The 17,676-nt window shown below is 33.4% G+C and overlaps 1 protein-coding gene across 1 annotated transcript in view; it reads right to left on the minus strand.

The window, feature by feature from the left end:
- DENND1B (DENN domain containing 1B) overlaps positions 1–17,676 on the minus strand; it is a gene marked incomplete at its 5' end in the record, with an annotated part of 258,945 nt that overhangs the window by 94,806 nt on the left and 146,463 nt on the right. The window contains 2 exons of the mRNA XM_079697193.1: positions 9,454–9,555; positions 14,547–14,592. Coding sequence (XP_079553319.1) covers positions 9,454–9,555; positions 14,547–14,592 — 148 coding nt within the window. The remainder of the gene's footprint in view (positions 1–9,453; positions 9,556–14,546; positions 14,593–17,676) is intronic.

Below are 17,676 nucleotides of genomic sequence, written 5' to 3' on the forward strand. Positions count from 1 at the left end.
TAAAAAGGCTTATGATGGACAGCATAAGATTCTAGTCTTCCAAAGTATTATAAAAAGAAAATGACTGGGTTATTTTTAATTTTACTTTAGAAAACCAAAAACATTTAAAAATGTCATGCCTTGTATCTTTGTAAAAGAAAATTCCTCAAGATGTATTTTTCTATAAAATCTGGAAGTGACAATTCAGTTCTCCACAAATTAAGAATCCTTAGGACAATCATGACACATGTGCTTCCAGAGACTGGAGGCAAGTCAAACCATCCCTCACCCTTTATTACCCCAAGTCCTTGATTGCTTAATCGCTGCTGCGAAAGTTATCCAGGGTATTCACCACGCTGCCTCAGGCCCTTCCTAACCGAATGATAACGAGGTAGCCTTCACTTCCAAAATTAGTCAGTGATAGCTCCTGAACTTCCTCAAGAGTTCTATAGAAAATAGGAAAGAAGAAAATACCTGTTCTAGAACTGTCCGAAACGGTAGCCACCAGACGCACAAGCACTTGAAATGTGACTAGCCCAAATTAGGATTTGTTATTAGTGTAAAAAAAAAATACACTGGATTTTGAAGACTTAAAAAGAGCAAAATACCTCATTAATAATTTTATTGATTACATGATGCAACAGTATTTTGAATATACTGGGTTAAATAAAATACATTATTAAAATTACTTTCACCTATTCCTTTTTACTTTTTAACATGATTACCAGAAACATTTTAATTGCATATGTGGCTCATATTATATTTCTATTGGACCGTGCTATTCTATATGAGCATACTATATAATTGCATACAGACATGTGAGACTAGCAAGAAATATGGTTAAGTTTTTCCTTTGCCTATTTCTACATTATTTCAACCTTTACAAACAGCATATAAGGAGTTCTTCCTTGACCTACTCTAGGTGGGCTTCGACTGCCAGTAGGTCTGAGGTGGTTCCTGCTTTTCAGAGACCAGAAGGGCATCTGAGTTAAGCGTTTCTGTGTGCACCAGTGAGCACTCAAAAACAGCCTGTAAAAATGAGAGTGCTTTTTAATAGTCAGCTTCAGCTATTAGGATATTACTCTAACATAAAATGATCGTGTCAGCCTTGCTATTTTCCTGTCCTTTAGACCACTGGAGTAAATTATCACCAGTTACCACTACGCTTTGCAGAGCTAAATAGCTTTTAGCAGTTTTTATCTATAAATAAGGTGATATATCTTCTGCACTTATTTAAAATACTTGGTCTGGGAAATAGCATTTTCTGCTTTAATTTCCAAACTTCTAAGTTTAGTTATGAAATAAATGTACATCTTTCCATGAGACCCTGAAGTTTATACTCACATGTAACTGAATTCAGAAAAGCATTTGGAACCTTGGTCACGTGGCTATTATCACAAAATCCTATCATGTGATCTTGCAAAAGTATCAATTGTTTTCTCTTTTTATTCTTAACAAAGTAAGCTTCTATCTCTGATGGCTAAAGATGACTTGAAAACTGACATTTTATTTTATTATGACATTTTTTAGTCTGTATATAAATTATTTTTGAAGTCTAATTAGGTATCGTACTAGACCTCCCCTGTGAAAAAAAAAAGTTAAACAGTGAAAAAAACTTCAGAATAAACGTCATTTCACTGCTCTTATCAAATGTTCAAATTCCTTTCATACAACAAGAATCCAGGCTTCTAAAGCAGCCATCACAGGAGGAATTATAACCTGGGTTTGAGCCCAGTGGGAGTGCACTGCAACGTGAATAATATTACCACCAATTCTCCACTTTTACCCTCTTAGCACTAAGTGACCATGAATAAAAGGAGGGAATTACATGAGTAAACACAGCAAACAGGTATAAATAGAAGAGTGCAAGCCACGTGCACATGGGCTGAGTAATGAAGCAATTATGCCAACCGGGGGTTAGGAAGGGAGGTGACATAAAAGAGCTGTTTTTCAGAGAAGTGACAGAAATTTTCTCTTGACTTTTAGATGTGTCTTCTCAGGAAAATAAATCAATCGCTGTAACCCATAAATTTTAATTTTACTTTTTAGGATCACAAAGAGAAACATCAGGGTAAAGAACAGAAGGTAAAAATAAATGTTCAGGAATAACATTTGGATAACCTACATGACCTGAAACATCTCTGTGATGTCTTTAAGTATCCTTTTTCCTAACTAAGCTGCACTCTAGAAACTACGTACATTCAGAAAAGTTAATGCTTCAAATAATTATTTGCTTTATAAAAAAGTTACAAGGTTAAAGTCTTTTATTCTTCCATGAAACATATTATGGTCATTGTATGAATCAGATATTAAATCCCTACACTTCTTTAATCCTTCTAATGTTCAGTTTTTTAAGCAATAAAATTAACCCTTCCTTCTTAATATAATTTTCTAACATGCTTCTAAGGATTAAAACAGTAACCTTTAACATTTATTAAATGAAAAACATATGATACACTCCCAGAGGGTATCATGACATTGTTTCTCTGAATGCTTAAATTACCTTTCAAAGCCTAAAATATGGTGTCATCTACAACTATTTTCCCTTCAGAGGCATCTTAAAATGATCACAACCAAAGCTGCTCTTACTCTACCTCAAGTCCAATGTCAGTGTCACTTCCGTGCATCCAGGTGCCTTGCAGGTCCTCTCAACACTGCCCCCTTTCTCATCTTCCATAAGCAGTAATCACTGAGCCCCAGCTGTTCGACCTCTGAGATAGATTTCAAATCTGTCCGCTTTTCTCCAAATCCCTGCCACTATCAAGTTCAAGCGACTACCATCTCTCACCTAGACCACTGCAAATGGTCTCTGAACTGCTCTTCCTGCTTCATTTCTGCTTCGTTACACCCAGTGATCCTCAGGACCTAGAACCCAAGATGATATTCTTAGAAGTCAAAGTGGATCTCACTATTATTCCTCTGCTACAAATCTCCAGTGAATTCCCAGTAAAGTCTGGAGGTCCTGAACAAGAAGCACAGACCTTCCACTCATTTTAAGATGCCCCTGAAGGGAAAATAGTTGTAGACGACGCTCTCACTCCTACCTGTCTCTACCACCTCACTTGCGTAACCTCTCTTTTGTTCCTCTAAGCGCAGCTATACAGGACTTCCTTCCATTCCCTGAATCTGCCAACAGCAGAGCCTTTGTATATGCTATTCCTCCTCCTCCCACCTTACTCATACTCATTGTTCAGGCCAGTTCGGCACTCAGGTGCTTTGACATGTTGAGCTGAACCTCAAAAGGCAGATCTAGTTTGTAGGCGGGTAAGAGTGGCCTCTCAGCTTGGCTACCATTATTTTCATTTGGGCTCGCTTACGGCAGAGACAGCTGTCAGCCTACCAACGGCCACTCTCCCTCTCTTCGGTAATAGAAATCTTAAGTTCTGACCGGTGCTTGGTTAACCCGGCTGGGTAAACCCAGCTATTTCCCAGGATCACCATGACCTGGTGTGGCCCTGTGGTTGGGTTCAGCTAATAATGGAATGTGAGTTTCAGGACCACAGCTTCTACGGCTTCCTGTCCACTCCACTCCCAGCACAACACAGGCACACAGTAGGTGCTCAATCAGTATCTGCTGAATGAATGAACAAATTAACCTGTCCAAGGCATGCTGCTCCACTAACTTCTCTAGTTAACTGGACCAGAATATCTGTGATGGTGCCTGGGAACAAAATTCATTAAGAAGTCCATCAAGTCATCATATCACCAAGATTTGGAAACCACTATGACGGCAGTGCTCACAACATCACGCACACAAAAAGTCTCTCAAACATGGAGAAGAACTTAAAAAACAAGGAACAAATTTTTAAATTATTTTAAAGCCAAAAACATATATATACACACATACACACATACTGGCCATAAGAAGACAGAGAGCACATTATTAAGATAATACTGGAGGAAAAAAGACATCAGGAGAGGGGCTTCCCTGGTGGCGTAGTGGTGAAGAATCCGCCTGCCAATGAAGGGGACATGGGTTCGAGCCCTGGTCCAGGAAGATCCCACATGCCGCGGAGCAACTAAGCCCGTGCGCCACAACCACCAAGGCTGTGCTCTAGAGCCCATGCTCCGCAACAAGAAGCCACCGCAATGAGAAGCCCGTGCACTGTAACGAAGAGTAGCCCCCGCTCGCCGAAAGTAGAGAAAGCCCGCGTGCAGCAACGAAGACCCAATGCAGCCAAAAATAAATTTAAAAAAAAAAGACATTAGGAGAAAAGCTGGCTAATTTAGATGGAAATGAAAGGCCACGAGAAAGCCAAGGAAATTCATGAGCACTGAAAATCACTAGAAGTAGCAAACTCTAAATCAATTTTAAAATGGCAAATGTACAGAGACGTGCAGGGAGGAACCGCGCAGGGCTGGGTCCTGCAGAGGGAGGCACAGATTCTCTCACGCAGCCGAGAGAAAAACAACAAAGACCTTTTAAATGTTGAGGCCCAATTAATTAAGAGTTTGAGTGTTTAATTTTTGTTTTGTTATGCTTTGGTATTTAAAGTTTATATTAAAAAATACACACCAAGAGAACAGTAGGAAAAAAACAGCAGGATCTGTTCATAGTTTACTTACAAACAAAAAACCTTTTCGTAAACAATCTCATCTCTGAAAGTAACTATTTAGAAGAAGGGTGAGTCCCCGTGACAGCCGAAGTCGGGTGCAGGAGCGCGGTGACTGCCATCACAACCTGCTCTCCTTCTCCAGGGACAGGAAACACACAGCTGCACGCAGAGCCACAAAGATAGTAAACCGGCTTCCAGGTTTCTCCCTTTCATTACTATGAAAGTCAGATGAAAATACCCTTAAAAACACTACTCTCAGGGGTAAACTGAAAGCAGGATTTGTCTCCTGGAGACTACTCTATTAAACAAAAAAATGTCCCCTCAATTACTCCAGAACCGGAGTGAAACTGTAACACAGTTGTAACCTGGACACTCTACCGGTTTGCTGGGGACTTCATTCACTGCTGAAGGAGATAAGGATTACAGCATGGCTGTGGCAAACCTGGAACTAATAAAATATTCTCTGGGGCCTTTTTTTTTTTCTCTTTATAACATATATTATGACAATTTAACATATTAAACCTTCATGTTAGATTAGAGGAAATATCTAATGAATTAAATATATTTATTGACTTACTTGTATGGTTGTAAGAGTTAAATTTGTTTATATACTTTAATTTTTTAAGCTGATTTTTTAAATTCTCTGAAAAAGCCAATTCTTTTCCAAACTTATTCCCAAACTAATTAACTCACTTGAATACAGATATATGAAAATTTTAATTTAAAGTCAGAGTTGGGGTTTTTTTCTCTACTTCTTTAGGCTTGTAATGATTTTTAGTTAATCGGAGCAATTTGTGTCTTTCCTTTTCATGTAATGGTAAAACCATTAACCTAGTCCTTGGTGTGATACTTGAAAGCCTCAGTATAAGACGCACAGTATTTTAAATGACTATTTTATAAAAAGGTCTTTTCAGTGTTTTAATAATTAAATATGCTTTATACTAAATGTTGCTGTCCTATAACATACTGTGGCCTACCGTGAATGGTACAATAACTCTTCAGTGTACATACTGTATTTTCTACACAGGCTCATAATAGAAATTAGAAAATCGTTTTCCAATAGCATTACATATAGCATGAAAATGAGTTTTTAAAACAGTGTTGACAATCCTAATTTAAATCAAATAGGTCATAATGATATTTCTTTAACAAGATTAGAATGGAGAGTAAGCTTCGATATCAAATTTTAAGAGTTACTCATTGCACTGTGTATCACGTTTATATGAGAGAGAACATGCTCTAGTGCTTGGGGCATAAGTCAGAGGATCAACTTCTATGAACTAAAGCTCTATCTAGACATACCATTAACAGCATACTTTCTGTGGCTTTATCCTCTTATCTAACATAGGGGTATAAGTATATTGATCTGTCTCAGAGTATATTATTTTTTACAGTCTAATAAGTTAAAATTCTTTTAAAACAGTTAAGCAGTACTGGTCAAAATTTGTTTTCCTAGTAATGAATATTCTAATGCATGTAACTTTTTCAGACGTCAATTCTAACCTGCTTTCTTCTATAAGAGTTAGTTTATAATTGTTTTAACTTAATATTCACATAAAGACAGATTTCCTGTATCTCATTATAACTTTACTTAGCTTAATTTTCTCACAAGTGAGGCATCCTATTTATTTTTGAAATAGTAACAATTTCCAAATTACTTTTTAAAATGTTATTGATGATAAAAATTTAAATGAGCACTAATACCTTAGAAATACAACATTATAAATTATGTAATTGAAACTAAATTTGTGTATATATTTGCAATGGAGGGGGTCTCAATAATGCATTTTCCTAAATTAAAATGAACCCATTTGAGATTTCAAATGTTATATTTAATACAACTGGCTCTTTCTGCCCCCACTTAAAAACATAGCACAATAACACTAACTGCAATCGATACTGTTACATAGCCCTAAAATTTACTTTTTCATTTCAAAACACTCAAACTACATATGTTTGAAGGTACCTATATTTGGCATAGCCACTAAAAAAAATAAAAATCGCAATGTATTCGTAGACAAAAACTACAAAAGTATATTTTAATGCTTTTAAAAGTTATTCCATGTAATAATCAATATCGTTAAAATCACTCCCAATAAAATGTTTTTTTTCTTTTAATGATCCAGATCTAAAGTGAAATGATGAAATCGAAAAACAACTGTTCTTGTCAGAAGACAGGAAGAGAGTTTTTTCCCCTTCCCTTAAGGAAAACAAAGGATTCCTGAAAGCTTTGGCCTGATTTATTTTTCCAATTTTAAATACCTTAAGAGTAGCGGAACTGCTACTGGCATGGTAGTATTTCTAACAGTCAATAAATCTAAAATATTATGTGTGAATATTGGAATGAAGCCATTAAGAAGATTACAGCATGCAACACAGCAGAGGGTCCACAGGAAAAAAGAACTAGTAATTCAGGACAACTGTGACCACTGACCTTGGAACAGCCAAGACCACTGGTCAAGCTGACACGATAATAAAGTGCACATGCACAGAAAGTCATCTAGCCTGTAAGCATAATTTTAATGTTTTGGTGAATGATTTTAAAATGCCCCCATTTAAATATCAGTTAATTTATTAAATTATCAAACAATACCAACTGTAATATTTTTCAGGCTTCAAGTATATTTTATTAATTCAAGTCACAAAAAAATTCAGTATGATCATTTGTGATTTTTAACATGGCTCATTTAAAACATTTACAATTATAGCAAGTATGATGTGATACTTTATCGTATTTCCTACTATAAGGGATAGCTTTGGAAAACTGATGAAAAAGCTAAATTTATTAGAGCTGGGCTAAACAAACAATCACCTGAAACATTTTTAGAAAATGACTCTAACTGTAAAACATCTCATACTTTCAGTAGATAGTCCTAGTTCCACCTCAGGACTATTTCAGTTTATTCATTCTTCAAATTTGTCTAAGTCTGTGCTCCTTAATTCCGAGCATATATTTAGTTATATCTACATTACCTTGCAGAGTTCCTTTTTATGCATATTTTTTTACTATTTCAGTTATGTTAACTGTTGCTTATAAATAAACAATGAGATGGTCCCTCTTGTCATTTTATATATTTAGGCTTTTACATTTCATGAATATTGTTTAACTTCCTCACATATTTAAATAAATGTTTCAGTATCAAACTAATTCTACTAGGAAAGTAGAGGTTCCCAATTTAAAAAGAATCACTCATCAAAAAAATTACTATTAAAGATTGTTTTTCTCGAAGAAATAATCAGCTATCACTGGAGCTGACTATAAAAATTTTAATATAACACAAAAAAGCTGATTTCTTTTTTTTTCTTTCTCTTTCTTATCCTTCCTCATTTAAAAAAAAATAAACAATCCTTTCTTCTTAGGGAATTAATAGTAGGAACTACATGCACATAAGGAAAACATTCTTAAAAGTTGGGACTTTATTTTCATAATTATGTCCCTATCCAGTGAAGAATACTTTGATGGATTTCTAAATGAACAACTCTAATCCTTTCTAGCAGCTTCTGCAAAATCTTTATAATGAGGCAATCGAGTTATAATGAGCTAAAAAGATAATATAATTCTTCACCAGCCTGGGTTTGGATTTGTTCATACATAGCATAAATTTTACTACAGTTAGATAAAGTAGTTCGATTTAATTTGCTTCAAGGTCAGCAAGTATTTTAGGTTATTTATGGGCATAAATAATCTGATTTTGACTTTAAAGTCACATTTTCCCTATCACTAGCCATACAAGCAATCAAGGCTAGTATTACTGTATTTTCTGAGTTTGAGATTTTTTTTTTTTCTTTTTTTTTCAAGCTCTCTAATAGTGATTTCAAAGTACTTGCAGTATTACAGAAAAAAATATATATTTTAAAGGTTTTTTATTCCCGAATTTTAATATAGCTAAAAAAACAATGGATTTTTTTTAAAAGGGGAGTTATTTTAACTTAGAACTATGCTATAAAGATATTTTAAAATAGCTATTAGAATATATACAGAAACAGTACAATCTGCATTTTTACCCTGTTCTAAGGAATACGAAGGCCAGAAAATTTACTTTGGAGACTATTTAACACAAAATACAGAATATATCCTATTATAAGCTGCAGACCCACACATGCATACACACACAAACCTCTGCAAGATCAAAGACCAGAAGAGAGCTGGCACTTAATTTATCAGCCTTTACAGACAAAAGACAGTTTTCGTCATTTCAAAAGGATCAGATGTCTTTTATGACAAACTGGGTTTGCAGTTTAATTTACAAATAGAATTCTAAGTAAGCAGTCTTTGCTCTGCCAGAGCAAATGACAAACAGTGTAGGTTTTCATTCTTGCAGCCCTCAGCAGGATAGAAAGGATTAAAATAAAACTGAAATAATTTAGAGAAAACAAATAAATGTTTCAGAAAGTTGAGGGAGATCAAAGCCAGAATTTTCTGACCCCAACTGTACAAGCATTTCTTATTATATTGACCAGTGCCATCAGATCATTAATTAAAAGGAAAAGCGCTGGCAGGTGGCAGGGAAGCAAAAGCCGATAATTGGCCCCCTTCTTCTTCTTGCCTTCAAAAACTCTCTCATTCTTTTGCAAGACATGCCACTAGGCAGACAGAAATGCCTACTTTGTAATATAATGATTAAGATGAGATGAAGAGACTTATGTTTAAAGAAACTCTGCCTAATGAATGCATCTAGCTTTTTAATTACGATCCTACTTTTACAATAAGGAATATGATATTGCATCTGACATCTCCTCAACTGCCAAAAGGTAAAAATACGAAAGACAGACTCTGCATTGACTCCTCTCACACCACATGCTCATATTCAGCCCTTTTATTTCAGACAGAAAAATGGGAAAGTAACTCTTGGTGATTCAAGGGTCCAGGAGTAAACATATATATGTTTGTTCACCACAAAATATCCTCCAGACTTACCACGTCACTCGGTAGGCTGCTCAAGTCATTAAATGGTGATTCTAAAGTGTTTGTGTCAACATTTAACATAACCACATCCTCCAATGATTTATTTTTCACTCTCTGTTTAAAAAACACAATTATAAACAAACATCTTAGTATATTTTCCTTCCAAAGCTATAATGAACTTAGATATGTAGAGAAAATTATCTTAATGCATTATCCTTAGGAAAAGAAAAAAGGAAAATTCTACATCATAAAAGAATATAAACAGTTTTGCCTTATGAGAAAGTCTGTCTAAACCATTCAAAAAGAAAGACTAAAAATGCTTAAAATACCATGTTTACTCATCTAAATATATTAATAGTTTGGAGACACTGAATGTAATTTAACTACCAAAGAGATACTACAACAAATACAAAATATGCATGGCTATATTAAACTGTAAAAATTTATATCCTTTAAATTTTACCAATTGAATTTCAATCCTATGATACAGGAACGTGTGGCCAGTTCTATAGCTATTTTTAGCCTAAATCATACTGCGGGGTTAACACAAAACAATAAATATGACTACTAAGTAGTAAAGTAAGTTTTAAATTAATAAATATTTTCTCTATATCTCCATGTAAATTTGGTATAAGTTGATGATGACAGGTGAAATTGAGTAAGAAAAAATGACAGAGAGCAGTAATATGGAAGTTATTGTTAGTAATGTTTATCCCATGAATTTAATATAAAGGATCAAATTTAATAGCCTATCAGATTAACTATTTGACTTGTCATATTTGTTTGAAAGCTTAGTCAAATGGTCAAATTATCTCAATATATGCACAAATGATAGTAAATTAGAATTTACTAAATTTTTATCCTTAAAGAAAGAAAATATTTATAGTTTATTTTTCTTATTTAAACTAATATGTCTACTTAAACAAATCATATAATTCTAGTAGTCTTATCTAGATGATAGCAAATAATATTATTTCCTAATGAAAATAAGTAAGGTGTGCATTAATGAAATATATCCATCAACCCAGAATTCCTTAATTGCATAGGTCAACCAGCAACTGGTCAATTAACTTCAGTGCAGTAGTTTTAAAAGTGACATTCTAGAATAATAGCCATTTTTTCAGATTATTTAAAGAGCTTAATATTAAATTGGCCAAGCCAATTTTTTAAGTTAGCCAAGACTGGAATTTCTGTGATCCACTTAGAATTTCAAATCTCTGCGTATCAGGTAGAATGTTAAATTTGCTAGGAAAATGGTAGTCTAGAGTAGGGAATTCTTATGTGTTAGGATAGCCACAATGTCTATGTGGAATATGCATTCACAAGGGGGCACATGATTCTAAAACTCTATCCTGTAAAAGACATTATAATTATTCTAAAGTAAGACTCAGAAAATGGCCATTTCTAAGAAAGTAACTTATAACAGTGATACTATTGTCAAAACATTTATAAATAAACTCATTTCCTTTCCATGTGCATACATATATGTAAAAAAGATTTACATATGTAAATATGTGGTTATCTACAAATCAACTACAGCATAACTACAAAAATAACCTATGAGCAAAAACTATATTTATATTAATGGCATTTGTATGCAAAAAGTGTATCATAATTTTGATTTCCATCTTCAATTCTAAGTTGCCCTTTTAACAGAAAATGTAAAGAAAATCCAGAAACCTGACGTATTGTTCAGGGAATGAAATGAGTTCATCTAAATAACATAGAGTAATGGTTATGTGACCCCAAAATGTTTGTAATGACGCTAACACTAAACTCTGAACAGCTGAGTCACTTTGCTGTGCACCTGAAACTATCACATTGTTAATCGGTTATACTCCAATATAAAATAAAAAGTTAAAAAAAAATCTCTGAGTAAAGGAAATTAGCATTAGTATGAAATGTATACCTTTTTCAAAGTTTCTCTTAGTTTTAAGAAGTCTGATAATAGCTGAATATTAAAATTTGTTAATGGGAATGCTCATTAAGAATGGAAAATGTATTCATTTCAATAAATCAAAAGACTGGGCTTCCCTAAAACAAGAACAATTCTACATAAGCAAAAAAGCGGGGAGAAGATAGCATGTAATTTAAATCTTTTTTTAAAAATTCATATTATTGTATTTTCTCTGTTATTTCCCTCCAAATCAGGCTTTAGCCATTTTTTTTCTAAACAGGAGTGAAAAGTCATATGGCATATAAAACGGCACCACTTTCTCTGTCCCATATTTTTATGTCTCATAAAATTCATCAACTTGTTTGGACGGGGAAAAGGTAGGAAAATGGGGAGAAGGTAAAAACAATGTGCTTTTTCTTCAAAAATAAGAAAATAATATTAGGACATAGACAAAGTCTTATTGAGAACAACAGCAGATGCTGAACTGGCGAGACTCCTGGCATCCTCCACATGCCATCCTCCTTCCAGGTGGTGCCAGCACACCTGTACACTCTGTACACAGAGTGAGGGAAGGGACACAGTGGAAGCAGCCACATGATACTGTGAAACTGGGTCAACACTTTACCTAGAACCCTTTGTGTATTAAAACAAATAAGATAACCCTCACATTTGTAGCCTGTACTGATTTATTCCCAATCACTTACAGGCCTTAGTTTGCCTTGACTTCATCCCTAAAGTCTAGTTTTCAGGGAGAACAAAATGCCCTTGTCCTTTATTTTAGAAGCAAATTTACATTTTAAAAAGAGATTTCTAGTCATCTTTTACTTATGATCGCATAAAAATGATTTTTAAAAAAGATTTAGAAAGACATTAATTTCATGTCTTTGAACAATTATGTTTAAAAGTCTTTGTAAAACTGATAGAAAGTGTTGAAACTGTCTTGACTGAGAGAGAAGAGAATATTTTGATTCTTCCTCCACAAAAAATTAGTTGTATTTGCAGCCAAACAAATGTGAAAAATTATTCAGTTCTGTCTCATATATAAAATATGTAAATATATATTTATATTTTAATTATAATACCATTTATATAAAATTAAAAAGCACAAAAGATCAGAATTTTAGTGAAAAAAATCTGTGTAATAATGTCATCATAAAAATGGAAACGTAGGATCTGTATCACCTGGTAAAAGATTAAGAAAGTTACTAAATGGTACCCAACTGGTTTAAAGACATTCTTAAAGTTCCTATTATAGTTTCTCATTCACTATTAAACCAAATAAAACTGACTATTAAGACAGTTTGATAAGTCTAGAGTATAAAAGGTACAGAGATTTCAGCTGATCTAATCATGGCTTTACACAGTCTCATTTAATAAGAGCCAATTTAAAGTTAGAAAGGACTGCTTCTCCAAGACAATACTCTAAGGAGTAAAAAATTCTTAAATTTGCTCCTTTAAAAAAGGACTGATTTTCTCTACAGGCGTACAATAAACATGTGATAAATTGAATTGAATATTTAAAGCATGTACTCCTTTCTACAATATTTTGGAAAAGCTGAATCATTTGTTTTAAAAGTAGGTCTAGAATCATTATGTAAAAATAATAATAACAACATCATCAGGTACAATCAACTACTTTAAATATTTTTCATCTGTATAAATAAATGTATTATGAAAACTACGTATTCTATTAGGTACATTACATAAGAAGAGATATGTGCACTAACATCAAAATCAAATTTGATGACTTTTTTTGAAACCATACCAACCAACCATGGTTAGATTTTGCAAAAAGTCAAACTACTGATGAATAAAATGCCAGTCATATATTCCACACTCTAATAACAGATTAAATACCTATTTACTCATGTTTTATCTTATACAATTTGTCCTTTCACTGCAAGTACCTTGGGCTGTAAGAAGTTGTTTTCTAAAAATTGACAAAATACGGGCTTCCCTGGTGGCGCAGTGGTTGAGAGTCCGCCTGCCGATGCAGGGGACGCGGGTTTGTGCCCCGGTCCGGGGGGATCCCACATGCCGCGGAGCGGCTGGGCCCGTGAGCCATGGCTGCTGAGCCTGCGCGTCCAGAGCCTGTGCTCTGCAATGGGAGAGGCCACAACAGTGAGAGGCCCGCGTACCCAAAAAAAAAAAAAAAAAAAAAAAATTGACAAAATTTAGAGTCATAATGTTATCCAACCCAGACTTCAAAATTAAAAAGGAATTAAACCTACTAAAAATTCATTAAAATGCATTCTTTATTAATGGTTAAAGCACGACTCTCTCCACAAAGGATGCTCAGGAATTTAAAAATAATCACCAGGCTCTTCCTTGATCAGCAAAGTGAGGGCTGATGGTATATACAATGACAACAACTGATCAGAAAACCAAATCTAACTCATTAAAGTTGCTTATTAGAAATTGGGTTAAAGTACAATATGAACAACCAGCAAGAAAAGAAATATATTTGAACAAATCAGCCGGCATAATGATGCCATGCAACTGACCCAAGTCTTTTGTTTACTTTTTTAGAAGCTAATCTTACAAGAAGTCCTCTCTGGAAATCTCACTGATTTCAAGTTCAAGGTGTTTAAAGCTCAAGGTTTTTCACTACAGTGATAACAAGTGACAAAAGTCATTTTCGAATGACAGTGCAAAAAAAAGCAAAAAAACTACATTTTAAGTCCCAACAGGACTGAAATTAAAGTCTTACAAAGCTATATTCTAATTTAAAAGTTCATGATTAGTGTATTAAAACACATTTTGAAAAACACTGATACACTGAATTATAGTGAAGTTTGCAAAATAAAAACACTTTCCCTTTATGACTCATAATTACATAAATCTCACTTTCAAAATACAGAAATATTTCTTCTGAAAGAGAAATAGATATAAAAGATCTCAAGTTCCATAAAGAAAGTGGTTCATCAAAGACTAAGGTTTTTAGTATTTAAAACTTACCATATGACTTCAACCAAATAGAACCTGCTTTCAATGGGTCTCATACCACTGAAGATGGTCATTTTGCATACTAATTAAAATAAAATTATTTTAACACTACCTTTTTGAAAATGATCATGTAAGTACACTCTAAATATGCAACTAGTCACTTCTTTGTACTATTCAATTGATACTCTTTCAAAACACAACTGTTTTAAATCAATTCATAAAAATAACAGTTATCACCATTTCATGTCTGAAAAATACTCACCTCTATGAGGCTGGAGTGTATTCCGATCAGGTATGGCATTGGGGCACTAAATTAAAAATATATATGTATGTGTTCATATAGTTCATTAAAACTGAAACAATAATATAAGTAATTCAGAATGCTTTAAAAAATAAATTTATTAAATGTATAGTTCTAACATAGTACATCATAGATACTTAAAATTATTCAGTATAGAAAACTCAAATATAATCTTAGAGGCCATTAATATATTCAAATTAAGGTTGACTTATATAAAATCACAAAATCATTTATAATTAAAAGTTGTAATGTTTAAAAAACAAGAATATTAGGGTCTAGGCTGTAGTCTGAGATGAATCTTTTCTGTATACTTCCCATCAAATATATCCTAAATAACCAACAAACTTATTCACATTTCTTTGTACAATTTTTTTATTCAGTTAGATTCTTATATGATTTTCTTAATATATATTCACTGCTTCACACCTACTATTTAGTCACCCAAATTTTTGAAGTCAGTCACAATATATTTACTGAGACCTACTATGTGTCAGGCATGCTTTGGGAACTAGAGGTGCAAAGATAAATGATTTCCTCCCCCACTGTTACCATTCTATTTCTGTGCTATCTTTCCACTCATGTATCCTGTCTATTATTTAAACTCTGTACATTCTTATTTATCCCACTTTTAATTGTAATAACATAATTTTAATAAATTTTAAAATATTCAGGTAAGTTTAAGAATGCTATTGATTAATTCAACACAATATGTGGAGCATACTCAGGTGCCAGTACCTGGCATAGGGGTTAGGGTACAATAATAAACAATATAGACAGAATATTATTCCCTTCTGGAGCTTATACTCTGGCAGAGAATACAGACATTAAATAATTTTTGTAATATACAAAATCAGACTTACTAGCAATTTCAAAAATATTTCTCATGAAATATAGGGCGGAAATTATTCAACTTGACATTTCAAAATTAAAATGTTATTTAACAAGAAAACATGAAAATGAACAATGTCTACAAATGGGATAGAAGATATGCAAATAAATAGCTATTTAAAAATAAAACATTTTTGGCATTTCTTTTATATACATCTTTGTGTTATATTTAATGCAAACCTTTTCTGTTAATGAAAACAGATAATCTTCTTTTTCAAAGAATTTGCATAATTTTCCAAACATCCCTGTCATTATTAGAACAGAGCTGTCCAAACTCCTGCATGTCCACTTTGCTACTGCGAACCAGTAACAGATAAAAGAGGCACCTTGGTAGATCCACAGTTTTCAAAGTAACCTTAAACAGTTCCTAATTTATTTAAGGATGGCTAGCCACTAACTTCTATATCCAGAATTCACAAAAAATAAAAACGGTTCAAGTTCTTATTCCAATCCTTATTAGCCTGTTCCTTAAGTCATATTGTACTAGATTCTAATTCCCAGTTGTCTTTGTCCTCTATAGCTTTGTTCCTTCCTATTTTTTTTTTTTTATTTTTATGCAGTAGACCATCTGGAATTTATCTGATATTCTGGATATTTCATTTGACTGCAAGTTGAGAACTATTTATAGGCCTTGATATCCCTAAGATCTAACAGATTTTCTGCCTTCAAAAGGAAACAGAAGGAATAAATGTGGACTGTTCCACTTTTGCTTAAATAAAAGAAGGCTAGTTGCTTCCCCAGTTCAAGTTCTCATCTTTGGAATTCCTTCTGCGACTCCATAGACGATATAAAATATGTGCCACTAACTACTCTGGGCTCCCATGACTGGGTTCTGGCAGCTTTCACAAAACAGGGTGGGCAACTCCCAAGATCTTAAATATGTCAAGCCTTCTCCACACCCAAAATAGTACAAATTTATTAAAGTTACTGTACAATTTTCCAATTCGCCCCAGGCTAGGTTATCCGACCAACAAGATTCATAATATAGAAAGATTCATAATATCTCAAACCTCAAAGCACGTTTTATTACAATGAGTGTTAATCAAAACACTTAAGACTTCTAAAAATAATTATTACATCCATTTTACATATGTTGAAGGTACACTGAGTGGATCAGATTTCAAAAAATCAGAGCCAAAAGTAATAACTACCAACTGAAGTCCTACGAAATACATCTAAGATAACGCTTTTAAAACTTCATGAAAGCTAGTTATCTCTTGAAACATAAACAATAAATTTACAGAAATTGTTAAACTAGAATAAAAATCCAATAAAGAATTCCTATGCAGAACTTAATAATAAAGTAACCCCAGACTTTTTCTATGGGATCACTGGGTATCTCTACATGTTTTTACCTCACTAATTTCTACAAAATCTAAAATATAAACATGTTAGACTGCAAACATTATTAACTAGAGCCTACTTTCCTAAAATAAATTTGATGTTTTTTCAGAATATAGATTTAACTGGTTATTTCATTGTCATGAAAATTGGATTGTATACATCCTAATATTAAGTCAGCCAAGTCTCATGAAAAGTAATTTTGCTACCCTAGCTGAAATCTCCTAATGAGACAGAGTGTTAATAAGTCAGGAAGAGATCCCTGGCAACACAGATGTTTTATCAGCTATGTGCAAAACTATCCTAGATCTTTCTGTCAATGGAGTTATTTTGCAAAGATAAGATACAGAAGGCTGTATTATGACTGCTGCTTCTTTTTGGTAGCAACTAATCTTTGCTGAAAAATAATTAGTATGTAATAACTTTTTTTCTTTTTAGGTTTTCTCATGGAGGCCACCCATGGGGTAGACTGTAACAGCAGTCTATTAACTTAGGGTAGTCTAAACAACATAATTTTCCATTTATGTTTTTAAAACACTATTCTCTCAGGAGCTAAACCTTCTCCTTTCATAGAATGAAGAATCAGATAGCCTAAATAAAAAGGTGACAACCATTCTTGAACAAATAAATGATTATACTTTTACTGGTACTTGAATCATACTACCTCTGAGGTGTTTAAGGGCTCAGAAGGTTAAGTGTGTCTGGCAACATCACTTTAACTTGCTATATTAAAGTACTTTCCCTTTGTTGTGTTGTTTTGTTTTGCTTTGCTTTGTTTTTTCAGTATCAATACCTAACATGAGATCCATCCTCTCAGCAAATTTTTAGGTCTACAATAGAGTACTGGTTAAGTAAAGGCACA

This window comes from Hyperoodon ampullatus, assembly GCF_949752795.1.
Source record: "Hyperoodon ampullatus genome assembly, chromosome: 2".
Classification (NCBI taxonomy): Eukaryota; Metazoa; Chordata; class Mammalia; order Artiodactyla; family Ziphiidae; genus Hyperoodon; species Hyperoodon ampullatus.